Genomic DNA, 16,156 nt, shown 5'->3' on the forward strand with positions numbered 1-16,156 from the left:
TATTTAGAGTATAAATCAAGCCCATAGTTTTCCATTTCTGCGTTGCTTCAGTTTAAAATCTTAGAAAAACTGATACATAATCCTAAAATAAGATATCTTTGACTGAAATTAGTATCATTCATTTCAGCAAAAGTTTAATAAATTCTTTTTATATATCAAGGGCTGGCACCAAGAATTTAAATGCAAATAACACACAGTTCCTTTAGAAAAGAAGACCCCTAAGGGACTTTTTTGGCATAGGGATATAGGAAATACAGCATGAGATAGAATATAATATTATTATTCATACTTTAAAATAATGTATTCATACTTGATTGTGCTATAAATTTTGGTGACAACATATAAATCCTAAAGCTTCAGCAAACTTACCGGGATCCTTCCTGAGGATGGTATAACCCTGTGGAAGGCCTCCCACAAACACTCCTGTGTTCCCTCCAATAATAGTGCTCCCATTCGGGGTGGCAGAAGAACCTATGGAAAAGGAGATAAGAATTCCAGATTCACCAGGATAATCGGGGTTCTACTAATTCAACAAATGATTAAACCCTTCACTGAGCTTCTAGACAGCACGCTTTCTTGATTCTCCTCTTTTTTACCTTTCTTCAATGCTTTTTCCTCATTGTCCTGAGATCTTGATGTTGGAAGGACCAGGCCTCCTCCCCTCTCAGATCTCTTTCCATCTCCACATGCAAGGATGTCCTAAGTCCTCTAGAAGGATGACCTAGATGGCTGGACACCTATGCAAACGACCAGGCCAAAGACCAGAAGAGGTCTCAGTCCTTGGCTATGTTGTATAACAATGCAAATCTCTTGTTAAGACTTCTATCTAACTCCATCCTTTCTTGGAAGTAGGGAGATTTTTATTTTTATCCTCAGAACCCAAACAACTCTAATTAACCCTACTTACATCTGGTCTTTTGCTGTTAAATGTCATCGTTAGCAGACGATTCCCAATGTATAGCCTTAGTCTGGAAATCTTTCCTGAACTAAGAGTTGTATCCAGAAAACTACCTGATATATCCACTTGGGTGCCTCACAGATACTAAGACTGAATGAGTTCACACTTAACATCTCTCTCCACATCAGCTTCTCCCATGATCCTGCCAACCTTCGTTATGGCAGCCACATTCTTCCAGTTGCCCAGACCCTAAACTTAGCAGTCATGGTCTACATTAGGGGTTAACAAATTGCTTCTGTAAAGGGCCAGGTAGCATATATTTTAGGCTTTGTAGACCATGCAGCTTCAAATGGCCACAGACAATAAGTAACAAATGGGTAGAGTTGTGCTCCACTAAAACTTTATGAAAACAGTAATGAGTTGGATATGGCCCATCGGTAGTTTGCCAATCCCTGCTCCTCTTGAATCAAATACTTTTAATTTAATATGTACAATATACCCAGATTTCTCATTATAACCACAATTTTACTTCCCTGGTTCAAGAAACCATTTTTTCTTACCTGAATTATTTTATAATTATTACAGAAGTTTATTAACTGCTCTCCATGTTTCCACCCTTGTTCCCACTTAAAATTCATTTCCAAAGAGCTTCCCTTTTCTAAGGAAAAGCCCACAAGGCCCTATGTAATACAGCCCTAAAAGCCTCTCTGATTTCAGTCTATTACTAGTCCCTTCACCCACTCTTTCCCACACTGGCCTCCTTGTTGGTCCTTGACATGTCATATATATATTTCCACCTCAGGGCCCTGGCACCAACTATTCCCTTGGCTTAAAACATTCTTCTCCTTGTTATTCACCTGGGTTAACCACTTACTTTCTTTAGGTCTCTGTTCAAATGTCACCTTATCAAAGAGGGCTTTTCTAATAGTCTTTTAAGAAATCAAAACAGTCCCTCCCCAATACACACACATACACACTTCTTCTCTTTTCTCGCTTATTATTTTCAAAATATACCACTACCTGATAGTCATTCAATATTTACTTATTCTGTCTCCTGCCCCCTCCCACCTAAAATATAAATGTTGCTCTTTGTATCCAGAGTTTCTAGAGCAATACCTGGCATACAGTAGGTGCTCATTACAATTCCGTATTTTCTGAGTATATTAATAAAAGCCTGCATCATCATGCAGGTACTATAACTGTTTCATAATTATATAAGGACAGTAGGTAGGGTAGGATGGAAAGAATAGGAAACTTTAAATTGCAAAGACAGGGTAAGTGTCCCCAAAATGCTTTCTATCAACTGTGTAAATTTGGAAAAGTTATTTACTTTTCCTGAGACCCAGTTTCATCATTTCTAAAATGCATGTAATAACTGTTTTACTTTATTTGTCTTCCGCAGGTCAAAAATAACATGAGAGAACATCAGTAAAAGCCCTTGCAAATTGTAAAAGACAAAATTACTGCTGATGACTGTGCTGTTACTCTTGCTTTACTATAACTGTGCATAATGAGAAAACGGTTGCCAGACTTCATCATTTTAGGAGCACCCCAAAGGCAAATTCAACAGCAATTCAGATGAAATTGAGAGGAGATAAAGGTGAAAGGAAAGATGTAGAAATATAAACAACAGAAAAGTACGGCAACATTAGCGTATCAATAGAACTATTTATATATATCAAGTTCTTACCTGTATACTGCCCATCGAGTGTGATTTGGCCAAAAGCCTGATGCCTAATAGCTATTATTTCATGCCACTTGTCATCACTATATTGTTTCCCACCATCATTAGTTGTAGTAATTTCCATTGAAGACCCCTTAAGGGAATGAATGAGTGAATGAATGAATATATATATATGTTTGTAAATTCATATGCATATAATTCTGTATTTGCTAAAAATCAATTAATAAATTTTGACATGATCATGATGGAAGCATGCATACTTTCAACCAAACTCAAAATTAAGGTTGATGCCTAACATCATTCTGGCTTTTCTGTGATGCCCTTCTGCAAATACCATAGTGCTCAAACCTGAAAAGACCTCTTTGGAATAAAAAAATCTCTTACAAGCACACTTGCATTTTGAGCACTTAGGTCATCAGAAAGGTAATGAATTTTCTATTCTAAAATTTTAGCTCTCAAAATTTTGGCAGAAATATTAAATAAGAATTTAAAACTAATAAAATACCAGTGAATCCAGATTGCTCTGAAGTTAGGGAAATGTCTGGCAACTTAGTTTGTCTTACCTTCACTACACTGCTAATAAGTAGAAGGAATGAGATTCATATTAAAAATTAGCCAGTTATTAATACATTGACCATAAGTATTGCAGTTAATCTTTGTATTCAATGCTTTGTAATCTAGCATTTATATCTAGCATTTATACTTGTATCTGAGCTCATTGCATCATAGTTAAAAATGAGTTCCTAAGCAGGTAAGAGTAGGAAATGTCGGACATCAAGAACAGAAATTAGCAGAAAGGAGGTAAGGATAAGGAAACAGAGAAAGAGAAGTAGAAGAGACACTTTCCATCTGAGTATTTTCTAGCCAAGTGAACACTTTTTCAGCATATCACGTTCAGCACAATGTTACCCTTTTCAGTGTTAGTGAGCAAATAAGGGTACATAGAAGATACTTCAACTTTGTCACCATTATTAGTTACTACTACTACTACGAAAGAAAAAAAACACCAGAAAATTACTCCAAGCCTAAGTGAAAATAAATCTTTCTAAATAAATCTGATTTTCTAAGCGATAATTAACTTTGATTCAATAAAAATTTTTAAAAAACAAAATAAGACTGCATGAAATATTACAAAAATTTTTTTAATTAGTTGGAGTGTTTCACCAAACTCCCATAATGTTGGAATACCATTTTTCAAAAAGAGAGAAATGATAATTACCTGATGTAATTGAAGATTTATATCACAAAAAGGGCAATGTGAGTCATATCATCTTAAGTAAACATTTCTGTTTATATTTCCCTAAAATAGCTTCAGCGATGTAACATGTCCATTCTACACATTTAATTGGCTCCTGTCAGTCCTCATACAGAGCATGACAACATGTATGACATACAGAAATTCATATTACCCAAAAACAGTTTTTAATTTCCCATGAGGATGGGTGGGTTGCTTCTTATGTGGACAATATCCCAACTTTTATAGACAACTCGATCAGCTAGAAGGATGACCATTTGGTAAATCCATTTTCTAGTCCTTGAATTTTTGTAGGTTGACTTTCTGTATATCTCTTTCCTCTACATACTCTTTTATTTTCTTCAACCCTATTTCAACATTTTAATATTTTACAAACACACATTTCATTATCGTAGTTTAATAATTAAAACCAGAACTGGTGTCGTGCCCAATTAATGTGCCCTGGTAGCATGCCCATTAGTTTTTCCATTAGTGAATTCAACAATACTAATGGGATTACTAGCATGGGATGCTAATTGGGCGTGACATAAGAAACTGGCTTACTTCTTAGCATACCCTTGCTAATGATGAAATTAATGAGCATTTTATTAAATGCTGTCTCATCAAAGTGTACTTAGCGTTAAAATTGTTACAAACGATGCTGCATTCTAAAGATCAGGTGTCTGAGTAAGTGGTTCTTCATATTATGTTTGGCAACAATTTGAAGCATTAATAGTTCTCTACATCAGAAATCACATTTATTGGAGACAAATTCAAGTACATAACATAAAGCCTCAGGATGCCAAATTTGCTTTATACTTGGAAGAACTTAGCATATTATTCTTTGATGATCATTTGAAAATTATGTTCCCCCACCAATGTTAAAAGAATAATTCTGCGATCGATTCTAGTGTCAGAGCATGCGTTTGTTCTTTCCATTTGGAAAATATCAGACACGTTAAATAAATGCCACTCAGAATTGTTTGAAAGCTTTCACTTCCACAGCTCCCTTCCAAATGAAATCAGAATATTATGTGAGTTTTTTCTTAATGTCACTGAACATAAAACATTTAAATGGTGACCACAAGTCACTACTGGTCAACAAAATATCTTCTGACCAAGGATATCCAAATTGGAATTAATCAAATAAAGAATGGGAGATGATAGCTAATTGTTAGAGACTTACCAAAAAAATACAGCAATTAAGAATTGGAGGAACTTTTCTTTACTGTGACTCTTAACAATAATTCCAAGTGTTCAGTTCATATACCCAATTTTAAATATAGTGAAGAATCTTTCCCCCTTCCCCAAATACTTGTTCACAGAATCCATTTGATCATTGAAAAGGAAACCAAATAAGTTTTTATACCTAGAGCCTCTATGTAAGATTACGTTGTTATGTAAGGAATTCATTACCTAAGTTTAACATATTTTTTAAAATGTACACAAAATAACTTCAAGTTATTTTGAAGTGATGTGCTAGACAGTAGTGACTTTAAATTCCTATTAAATGCTCTTTTCACAATTCAAATTTAACTATTTTGAATAGATTTGGGCCAGTAATTTAAAAATAATCATCAGTAAAAGTCAAAGTTTCTAACGAACTGAGAAATTAAAACAAATAAGAACTAAATTGTTAAATAATAATTAAAGAGCTGGAAATTTTATCCTAGAAAATGGGTAATTTTCTTTAATTATATTTTACCAATAGTTATTGAGTCAGTCAGTGAGTCAGTCTGTCACGAGACATTTGTTTATTGAGCGTCTACTATATTCTAAGGACTTATCCTCGAGGATCTGTTTCAGGAGAAAACAGGCAGACTTTGCCCTCACCAGATTGTACAGTCTGATAAGAAAGACACATGAAGCAAATAACTACTTGTCTGATGAGTACAATAAGGTGTTCATTAGATAATCTAATCACATTCAAAGATAGAGGAAAGAAAACTGGCTTACGGTGGTTCCTAAAGTATTCAAAATATAAATAATTTGAACATCAACGGGAAGCATATAAAATTTCTAACTTCCTTAAATGTGAGATACCACTAAGTTTCTACAAGTAGCTGTATGCATATTCCTACCTAAAAGGAGAAAAAACAATGGAAGAATACTCAAAATTTTCTCTATTCCTGTTTCAACAATTTTTAGTTTGAAAATATGTAGCGACTTCATTAAAAAGTGAGCAGATACATCCAGTTCACCTGCATTGGAGTATAAATTCCTTAGTGGTGGGGAAGGACAGTCTCCGCCAGCTTGAGCTCACTGTTTCATGCAGAGATAGCCTCGTGTCCTAAGACCACTTAGTATAATATATCTGATTATGGGTTCTCAAGTACATCCGAAGGTCATCTTGCTCGACTAATACCTTATTTTCTTTTGAATTAATTCATTGTCGCTTTCCTAAAAATTCAGGTAATTTTGCCTTGTGGAAAGATACTTCTATTACAGATAAAAATTCATTTGCCAGGCATCATTAATTAAACCTTTCCCATTCCCCTTCTCCTCCAACTTTTGGCTGTAGCAATTCAGTTCATACGTGGCTGGCACCTGTCAACTTTTTACACAGGTTAGGATTTGGGTATAGAGGGTGGGACAGAGCTACTGGAAAACCTAATGACAGTGATAAGTGCTCTAAGTAAGTATCTGAGAGAGAAGGAAAGGGGCAGAAATGATTGGCAATGCCCCGTAAATGCTTCCCTGAGCTCCGTTATCATATCTCACACTGGACTATCTGATCATTGAAAAGGAGATGAAAACGATGAGTCAGAGAGTTTTCTGGCAGCCATTCTCAGGATCATAACGACAAGACTGTGGCTGAGCAGAGTTAACCCCTTTACCTCCCTCTTCTGTAGAATTTTAAGATACCACATTCTTCACAAAGGGAAACAACACTGCCCAAAGAGACGGCAGTCATCCTTCAGATCTGAGGAAAGCATTTTTGGATTAATTCTGCCAAGGCTTGCCCCACACGTTTGGGGGCTCCATGTATGTGTGTGAGCATGCATGTGTACGGTACTCAAAATCGGTGATGAACAACCAAGGCCAGTGTACAGTTGCAAATGCAGCTCTGGGATGTGCAGAGTCATTGAGAATCACACAGACATTGGGATGGACATTTACGATGGGCATGACCAGTTGTAAGTGCGAGTGAGTGGAAAGCCACCACAGGGCACTGCCCTGAGTCCTGTTCCTTCCCTGCCCCGTCCAATGCAAGCAGAGACGTATACTCTGTACTCCAGCTGTGGGACAGGGAGGTCCAGATGAGTAGATGGCAGGAGTGAATGGCGTTTTGTTTTTTCTCATTACTGTGCTCCCAGTGCGTAACTGCATCACACAGCACCCGGAGGAAAAAAGATGTTTAACAAAACCACATTGAATGAAATAAACTAAATCCAGTGCCAGTTCCATCACTAAATTACTGTGTGACCCTAGTTAGGCCACTTCATCTAAAGCAGGGATGAAAACAATACTACCTCAAGTGGCTACCTCAAGAATGAAGTAAGATAATTAATGTGAACCCACTTTCTATACTTTAAAATTTCCATGAAAAAAGTGGTTATACAATTAAGGTTTTCCTCCATCTGGCTTCTTCTCACTTACTCCCAGATATTAACAAGTTGGGGGAGGAAAAGTAAAGGCAGATTTTTCTTTTTCATTGACATTCTTCTATTTCGCTGTACTGTTTCCTTTCTTTTCATGATTTTTGTTGATTTTGACCATTTAGCATTTAGTCTCTCTTTTCACCTTGTTAATTTGGGTGTTCTTGGAACATTTTCCATTCTATCAATAATTGATGTCTGCTTCACAACATTTAAAACAAAACATTTTTGCCTATTTATTTTATGTAAATAAGACACCAATGTGATCTGTTCCCCTACTTCCTTCTCCACTAAGTTGATACATTTAGAAACTTTTAAATCACTTATCTTTCCCTCTCCTTCAACTTTTAGTAATTTCAGCACCAAACAATTATTAGATGTTGGTTTGTTTGTCTGTTTTGCCTTTGCCATGTGTCTCCTCTATTTCAAAGACTCTTTGGTTGCATAAAACCAATTTCTAGTTACACTGCCATTAAATATTTAAGTTGAACTTAATATTGCCAGCTTTAATATTCACCACTGCTTCTCCTCTTCATATTTCAGACTTAACGTTTTTTCCTTTTGGTTAGCTTACTGGAATATTTCCTTCCAATATGGTGCATGGGTGGTATTTTATCTGAGTCTCTGGATATTAACAAGCATTATTCTTTCATGTTGACAAGCAGGATAGTATCAGAGTAAAAATCATGGTCTTTGGTGGTGGAATGCCTGGGTTTCAATCCTGACTTCATCACTAATTAGCTGGATGACTTTGGGGAAATTAATTTTAGTGGCTCTTTTTTTTTTTTTTTTTTACTCGTAAAATGGGAATAATAAGAGTTTCTACCTCATAGAGTTGTTATGGTATTTAAATGGGTGTGTGTGTGTGTGTGTGTGTGTGTGTGTGTTTACATATATAGTAAACACTTAGAATCATGCCTTGCATATAGAGGTCCTACAGAAGTGTTAGTTTTGCTTAACCTTGACTAGAACTTCATGAGTCCTTTCAATAAATTTATTATCAATTCTTCCTTAAAAGGATATGCTGTCCTACTTTATATTTCATTATTTTTTTCTTATCCTTTTTATTCTACATGTGTTTTTTTCTCCTTCTGAATTTCTTCTTAATAATGTTAGTGATCTCCATCTTTTTTATCTTTTTATATTTTTGTTACGTATTTTGACCTGCTAATCTGAGGCTCAACAGTGTCTCTCTCCTAATTCATCTACTTAAAGTTTTCAAATGACAAATAATATTTTCAGTTCTGTCACTGAATCAACTTCAGTGTGCTGGTTGTTGTTTTTTTCCCCATTGCCATCTGCCTGGCCTTCTGAGACAGCTGCTTCTTCTCCCATCCTCTCTGGCTGCTGGATCTGCTTACGTGTGATGCTATTTCTTCTTTGCTTACTCACTGCCCACCTATTGGTACCCCTTAAGAAACTGCAATTCTGCAGGACACCCAGAAGTCCATGCCTGAGTAACCTACCAGGTAACCGGCCTTGCAGTTATCAGGCCCCTGTTGAAACACCAGGTGGAAACCTTTCTTCCTTGGTCTTTCCAGTTGCCAACTCATGGCTTTTCTAGCTTCCTGAAACAGGAAGATCCCAGCCGGCCTCTTAAGGTCCCCTGCAAGGAGACTGACATGTTTGTTCAGATACACTTAGTCCAGCAAGCCCTGCCTCTCCTCTCCAAAGTGTGTGGGTGTCCAGGGTGTATTAAGTGGTGATTCTCACCCAGAACTCTTGGCCCATGACTTAGATACAGAGAAGGAAAGTCGTGCCAGCTTTACAGTATAATGTAAAAGATTTACTTGGCAGGCATAACTTATGATTTAGATCAGCAGTTTTAAGTTGAAACCCTGAGGAAATGGAAAGTAAAACATCTTTTACAAAGTCTTACTCATTCCTCAATTATTCACTGGTCCAGCACAGTACCTAAGTCAAATTCTTACCAATATTTGTTTAACTAAAGACAACTATTCAATGATTTTTCCCATTGCCCTTAGGAATAATTTAAAACTTCACATTTGCTTACAAAGCAGTAAATGACTTGGTCCCACCCAGCTTTTCAACCTCCCACTTTTCTCTTTGTTCTATCCCTCGGCCATATTACATTCATCTCAATGTATAGAATAAGTCTGTTTTTGTCTACCTTGGGCACTTAACGTTTGTTATTTGCTCTGCCTGGAAGTTTTATTCCCGGTGCCTTCCTGATCTATCATTAGTATCTCCCCTCTCCTGCCCCACCTCAAACACATATCTTCCTGTACAGACATGTGCTCCTGTTCTCACTGACTTTTCCTCGTTGGTTGTTTTACATCTCAGTTAAACATCACATTTTCAGAGAAGACTGACAACTCAGAAAAGAAAGACCCTTTATTTTCTGCTCCCAGAATGCACAGAATCTTGTACTTCTCTTTCATAACATTCCTGAATATTTTACATTAATTTTACCTAGATTGTTTCCTAGGGGCATGGTTGTATTTAACTTTAAAACTATTGTAGTCTGTGATACCCAACATTATAGTACCTGATAAGCACTTAAATATTTGCTGATAAACAAAGGAGGGAGGGAAGGAAAGAAGGGAGAGAGGGAGGAAGGGAGGGAAAGAGAGAGAGGGACAAAAAGAAGGAGGGAGAGAGAATGTGAAAGAATTAAAGAGAGACATTATTTTGCTTTCAAGGAAAATAAAAATAGATCTATTCAAATGTATTTAAAAGTTTTCATCTTCATTATAAGGTAGCATATGGCTGTTACGCATGCAGATTCTCAGTCAGACTATGGGGTTGGAAAGCGAGCTCTGCTATTTCAGCTGTGGGCAAGTCATCAGCACCTTTGTAGGTTTCATTGTCTTCACCGGTAAAATGAGGGTAATAATAGTACTTACCTCCACGTTTTTGGTGAGGATTCAATGTGAAATATAAGCACTTACCCCAGTACCTGGCACCTAATACACTCTCAAAAATATCAAGTCTTATGATTACTCATTTACCTGAGGATCAAAAAGAAAACAAGGACGTCCATTCTTCAGCTGAAGTGCAAAATACTCTTCCTGATTGCCAGGCGATGCGGCAAAGACAATCAAACCTTCAGGCACCCTTGTTCGAAAGCTGGCCTTAATGCCTGGTGAGACAAGTGCAATCAGCAAATCAGTGCTGGGGTTTTGTTGATTCTTTCTGATAAACGTACATTTACTTTCATTATTATTTATGATGTAGTGAGTACAGTCAGGGAATTATACACAGCAGTGTACTGGGATGGTCCTAGCCATTTGGTTTTAAATATATCCTGTTATGAATGCCAACCTGTTCTTGGAAACTCAAGACTGCTCTCCCACTAATCAATATATAATGTACTTACAATTTATGCAAAACTCATCAACATGAAAAGACATGTTGTCAACCCCAAATTGGATACTCAGAGTATCAATGTGAAAATATTATCAGAGCCATAAAAATAAATGGGTTTTTGACATGAATGAAAGGAACACAGGGGGTCTTGTTTAAAATACTTAGGAGGTTTAAAGAATCAATCTAGTAATAGAAGCTAAAACCTAGAAAGACCTGCTGTGATGTGGCCCAGAGAGCTAATTTTCTGAAACAGGATCCTATAACCAAATGGTCTGCTGTTTTTAGAATTTCAGGGTCTCCCTCACCCTTCAGATCACCTACTGCCCTAGACACACAATGCTCTTGTCTTAACAGGAATTTCCCCAGCTCAGGAAGCAGGGGAAACTTGCAAATGGTCTCCTAAGATGTCTTCCCACTACCCCACATGGTCTCAACACATGGTATCCCACTCACTTACAGCACCCTTCTTTGTGTATAAACCATTTTGCTTAATGTATTGAAACTGGCAAAGAAGTTTAAGAGGTACAGTCTTTGTTCTCAAAGAATTCCCAGTTTAGTTGGAAATAAAAAATGTACGTGTCTTAACAGACAAATTGTATGATAAGAATCAAATAAGAGGTCAAGAACTTACTTGAGAATCAAAAACAACACGTGATCACAATATTAAATAATGAGTGAATACTGATTTGAGTAGTCATACGGTCAACGAGAACTATGGAAGTTTGAAGGAGAGAGAGCTCCCTTCAGGCTGGTCTGGTAACCAAAGGTCCTACATAGGTGGGTTTTGAGTTCAACAGACTGAAACTACTGTAGAAACCATGTCTGACTCATCTTTCCACCCCCAGTAAATTACATGGTATCTAGGTGCATTTATTAAATCCTTTGAGAGTCTGGAGGAGGAGAAGGCAGGAGAGAGGTGCATCAGAAGTAAGGGGGAAGTTTTAGCATAGGTGTGGAGGCAGGAAAGCAGAAGCCATTTCATGAGTATCAGATTGTCATTTTTTAACTATTCATCAATGGAACATTAACATTTGTTAAGTACTGTGCTAAAGAGTAAAGAAGAAAAACTGACAAGCCAGTGCCTGACATTAAGCTCTAGTTGAGGAAAAAGACAAAACAAAAACCTATAATGAGGTGTGATAAATGATATGGAGATATATACGAGATACAATTTGATTCAAAGGGATTGAGGAAGGTTTCACAGAGATTATGAAGCCGAAGCTTGTTTTCTGAGAGTAGAAAGGACTTTGGAGGAAACTGTACAAAGGGTTAGAGGTATGGAATTAAGGAATATTGGGTGTGCGAACGGGAGTTAAGAGATGAATCTGGAGAGACAGGTTAAACCACAGCTTGGCCTGTCATAGACTATCCAGCCTGAGAAGTTTGAATAGAAGACAAAGATGGAAGGCAGGTTGTGTGATAAATATCTTTAGAGTGAAATTTTTTAATACCAGCAAAGGCAAGCCTGGAATATGGACTTCAGACTTTCCGAAGAGTCAACTCAAATTTTTCCTGGCCTTCTTAGCATCTGCATCTTCGGCTTCTAGATTTTATGCTTTGGGCCCATTTAAACATACTTATCCTAACCATTTGGATATTGCATTGCCTCACATTATGATTCTCTTCCTCCTGGCTGCTGGAACATAATGTCCTTGTTGTTAAACTTGTACCTGGTCTATCCCAGCATCTCTCTGACTCCACAGAATAAGATTTTCCATCCCAACAAATCACTCTTTGGTATTCAAACTCATTTGAAACCCTGCTACTAGCTCATCTCTCCTACTAAATAAATAGACTGAAAGGTTGAGCTTCCTAATTAAAATTTATTCTATAGATTAAAGGAAGGCATTAAACCTTGGGTGGAAGAAAGGAGTAGGATGCTCAAAATCAGGATTATGGCAACCAACCTAATGGGGGCATGTATAAAAGATACAGATAATCTAGCCACAGAGGACCCAGTTAGGATATCACTGTTTTGGGGGGAATAAAATGATAAAATTTTTAATTAAGAACTGACAACTAAATGGATTGAAAGAATAGACTCTGTATATTTCAGAAGAAACTCATGAAGACATATTGATATGAGGTGATGATGTGGAACAAAATGGTGAATTCTTTTCATCAGTTCCTAAGGGAAAAAGCATCATTATTAACGGAAATAGAAAGGTCAGGTAAAAGAAGAAAATATGGGGTTGAGGATATAAGTTCAGTTTGGGGCACAATGTGTTTATATTAATGATGCAAAAACTATCCATCATTGGGAAACAAGAAACTAAATCTTAGAAGAGAAGATGGGGTAAGAAAATAAATTGTCAATCACCTGTCAAGAATCCATGTCTCTCTGAGGCAGAATGTAGAGAAAGAAAAAGGACCTTTAGGGGAAATGCCCTCCCACATTTAAGGGAAAAAAAGTAAAGAACAATAACAAAATTAGAGCAAGGATAATAACACTGTAAAATGGAAGCCTAGATAAGAGAGAACTTCAAGAAGGCAAAGTTAGTTAACCATGTAACACTCCGTGTAAGCCCAGAATAATTAGACCTGAAGAAAAGATTACAGAGCTGGTAATTAGTAATCATTAGGCATAATCTTTCTCAACGGAATGGAATGGTCCAGAGCCCAAATGACTGGGTGATAAGGATTGAGAGAATGGATGACTAGGTAGTGGGTGTGGAACACTCATCACGAAAATCTGATAAAGAAATGGGAGGCAAAATCACTCTTGAAAGACATTGAGGAAGACACAAATAGATGGAAAAATATTCCATGCTCATGGATCGGAAGAATTAACATAGTTAAAATGTCCATGCTACCCAGAGCAATCTACACTTTCAATGCTATCCCGATCAAAATACCGAGGACATTTTTCAAAGAACTGGAACAAATAGTCCTTAAATTTGTATGGAAACAGAAAAGGTCCCGAATCTCCAAGGAACTGTTGAAAAGGAAAAACAAAGCTGGGGGCATCACAATGCTGGATTTCGAGCTGTACTACAAAGCTGTGATCACAAAGACAGCATGGTACTGGCACAAAAACAGACATATAGACCAATGGAACAGAATAGAGAACCCAGAAATGGACCCTCGGCTCTTTGGGCAACTAATCTTTGATAAAGCAGGAAAAAACATCCGGTGGAAAAAAGACAGTCTCTTCAATAAATGGTGCTGGGAAAATTGGACAGCTACATGCAAAAGAATGAAACTTGACCACTCCCTCACACCATACACAAAAATAAACTCCAAATGGATGAAAGACCTCGATGTGAGACAGGAATCCATCAAAATTCTAGAGGAGAACATAGGCAGCAATCTCTACGACATCGGCCAAAGCAACCTTTTCCATGACACATCTCCAAAGGCAAGAGAAACAAAAGATAAAATGAACTTATGGGACTTCATCAAGATAAAAAGCTTCTGCACAGCCAAGGAAACAGTCAAAAAACTAAGAGGCAGCCCACGGAATGGGAGAATATATTTGCAAATGACACTACAGATAAAGGACTGGTATCCAAGATCTACAAAGCACTTCTGAAACTCAATACACGAGAAACAAATAAACAAATAAAAAAATGGGCAGAAGATATGAACAGACACTTTTCCAATGAAGACATACAAATGGCTAACAGACACATGAAAAAATGTTCAAAATCATTAGCCATCAAGGAAATTCAAATCAAAACCACACTGAGATACCACCTTATGCCAGTTAGAATGGCAAAAATAGACAAGGCAAGAAACAACAATTGTTGGAGAGGATGTGGAGAAAGGGGATCCTTCCTACATTGTTGGTGGGAATGCAAGTTGGTACAGCCACTCTGGAAAACAGTGTGGAGGTCCCTTAAAAAGTTAAAAATTGAGCTACCCTAGGATCCAGCCATTGCACTACTAGGTGTTTACCCCAAAGATACAGACGTAGTGAAGAGGAGGGCCATATGCACCCCAATGTTCATAGCAGCATTGTCCACAATAGCTAAATCGTGGAAGGAGCTGAGATGCCCTTCAACAGATGACTAGATTAAGAAGTTGTGGTCCATATATACAATGGAATATTACTCAGCTATCAGAGAAAACGAATTCTCAACATTTGCTGCAACATGGACGGCACTGGAGGAGATAATGCTAAGTGAAATAAGTCAAGCAGAGAAAGACAATTATCATATGGTTTCTCTCATCTATGGAATATAAGAACTAGGATGATCGGTAGGGGAAGAAAGGGATAAGGGGGGGTAACCAGAGGGGAGAATGAAACATGAGAGACTATGGACTATGAGAAACAAACTGAGGGCCTCAGAGGGGAGGGGGGTGGGGGAATGGGATAGACCAGTGATGGGTAGTAAGGAGGGCACGTATTGCATGGTGCACTGGGTGTTATACGCAATTAATGAATCATCGAACTTTACATCGGAAACCGGGGATGTACTGTATGGTGACTAACATAATATAATAAAAAATCATTAAAAAAATAAAATAAAATAGGAGTCTGCTGCCATAAAAAAAAAATAAATGGGAGGCAAAGAAATTAATTATTAGGGTAGACCAATCAGGTAAAAGAAGGAGATATCTGCCAGCAAAAGCACAGACTTGGCCAAAGTGTGGTCTACATTCTGATTAGAGAACAATTGTATTTCTACCAACTTTTCTCTTAAGCTTCTCTCCTTTGGGTCTAGAGTAGCTCTCTCCATCAGACATCTTACCTTTCTATTACCATTTTTTAAATTTTACATGTGGTATCAAATACTGTAATTAAAACTATTGCTTTAAAATTAAACAGCTGAAGGTTATTTCATAAAAATAGCTACAGTTCAGGACATGAAGATAATAGAACTCTTTATTAGTGTGCTGGAGGCACCTGTGTGGGAATAGACAGAAGAACAAAAGCAAGGATTTGAATGAGGGAAGAAATTAATAAAATTAATAATTGCTCAATCCAGAAATACAATTACTTGTTACTGACTGATGGGAAATTTGGTGAATAAAATGGAATTAGAGTAAGAATTACAGGAATATTGAGTTGAGTTATATGTGGGGATAAATCAACTAATATTATATGCCATTTATGGGATACACAAGTGCATGTGTTTTTCAGACACATTTAATTTATAAATTTTACACTTACATAACAAAGAAATGCACTTTTAACCCAACTAAAACATAATACTTTACACAGAACAAGGAAAATTTCTTATGAAAAGGGAGGATTTAGTATAATAGAGGGCAATTTGATTTGATATTGTATGGTCAACTTTCCCTTAGCTTTTTCAAATAATTCAGTCTTGTCATTTTTCTGCTTACATTACAAAGATGAATTTTTTGCATGTATTCTATGAAGAAATGAAAAATGCATACATCCATTGAGACTTCATGTTCTTGATAATACTGCCATATACATAGATAAATCCTATCTTTTGAGC

General features: G+C 36.9%; 1 protein-coding gene across 1 annotated transcript in view; it reads right to left on the reverse strand.

Moving 5' to 3' along the window:
* Positions 1-16,156, reverse strand: part of USH2A (usherin) — a 676,313-nt gene that overhangs the window by 404,125 nt on the left and 256,032 nt on the right. Inside the window, exons 22-24 of the mRNA XM_026517347.4 lie at positions 10,388-10,518; positions 2,589-2,715; positions 370-471 (exon numbers count right to left, since the gene is read on the reverse strand). Of these exons, the coding sequence (XP_026373132.2) occupies positions 370-471; positions 2,589-2,715; positions 10,388-10,518 (360 nt within the window). The remainder of the gene's footprint in view (positions 1-369; positions 472-2,588; positions 2,716-10,387; positions 10,519-16,156) is intronic.

This window comes from Ursus arctos, unplaced genomic scaffold (assembly GCF_023065955.2).
Source record: "Ursus arctos isolate Adak ecotype North America unplaced genomic scaffold, UrsArc2.0 scaffold_2, whole genome shotgun sequence".
NCBI classification, from domain to species: Eukaryota; Metazoa; Chordata; class Mammalia; order Carnivora; family Ursidae; genus Ursus; species Ursus arctos.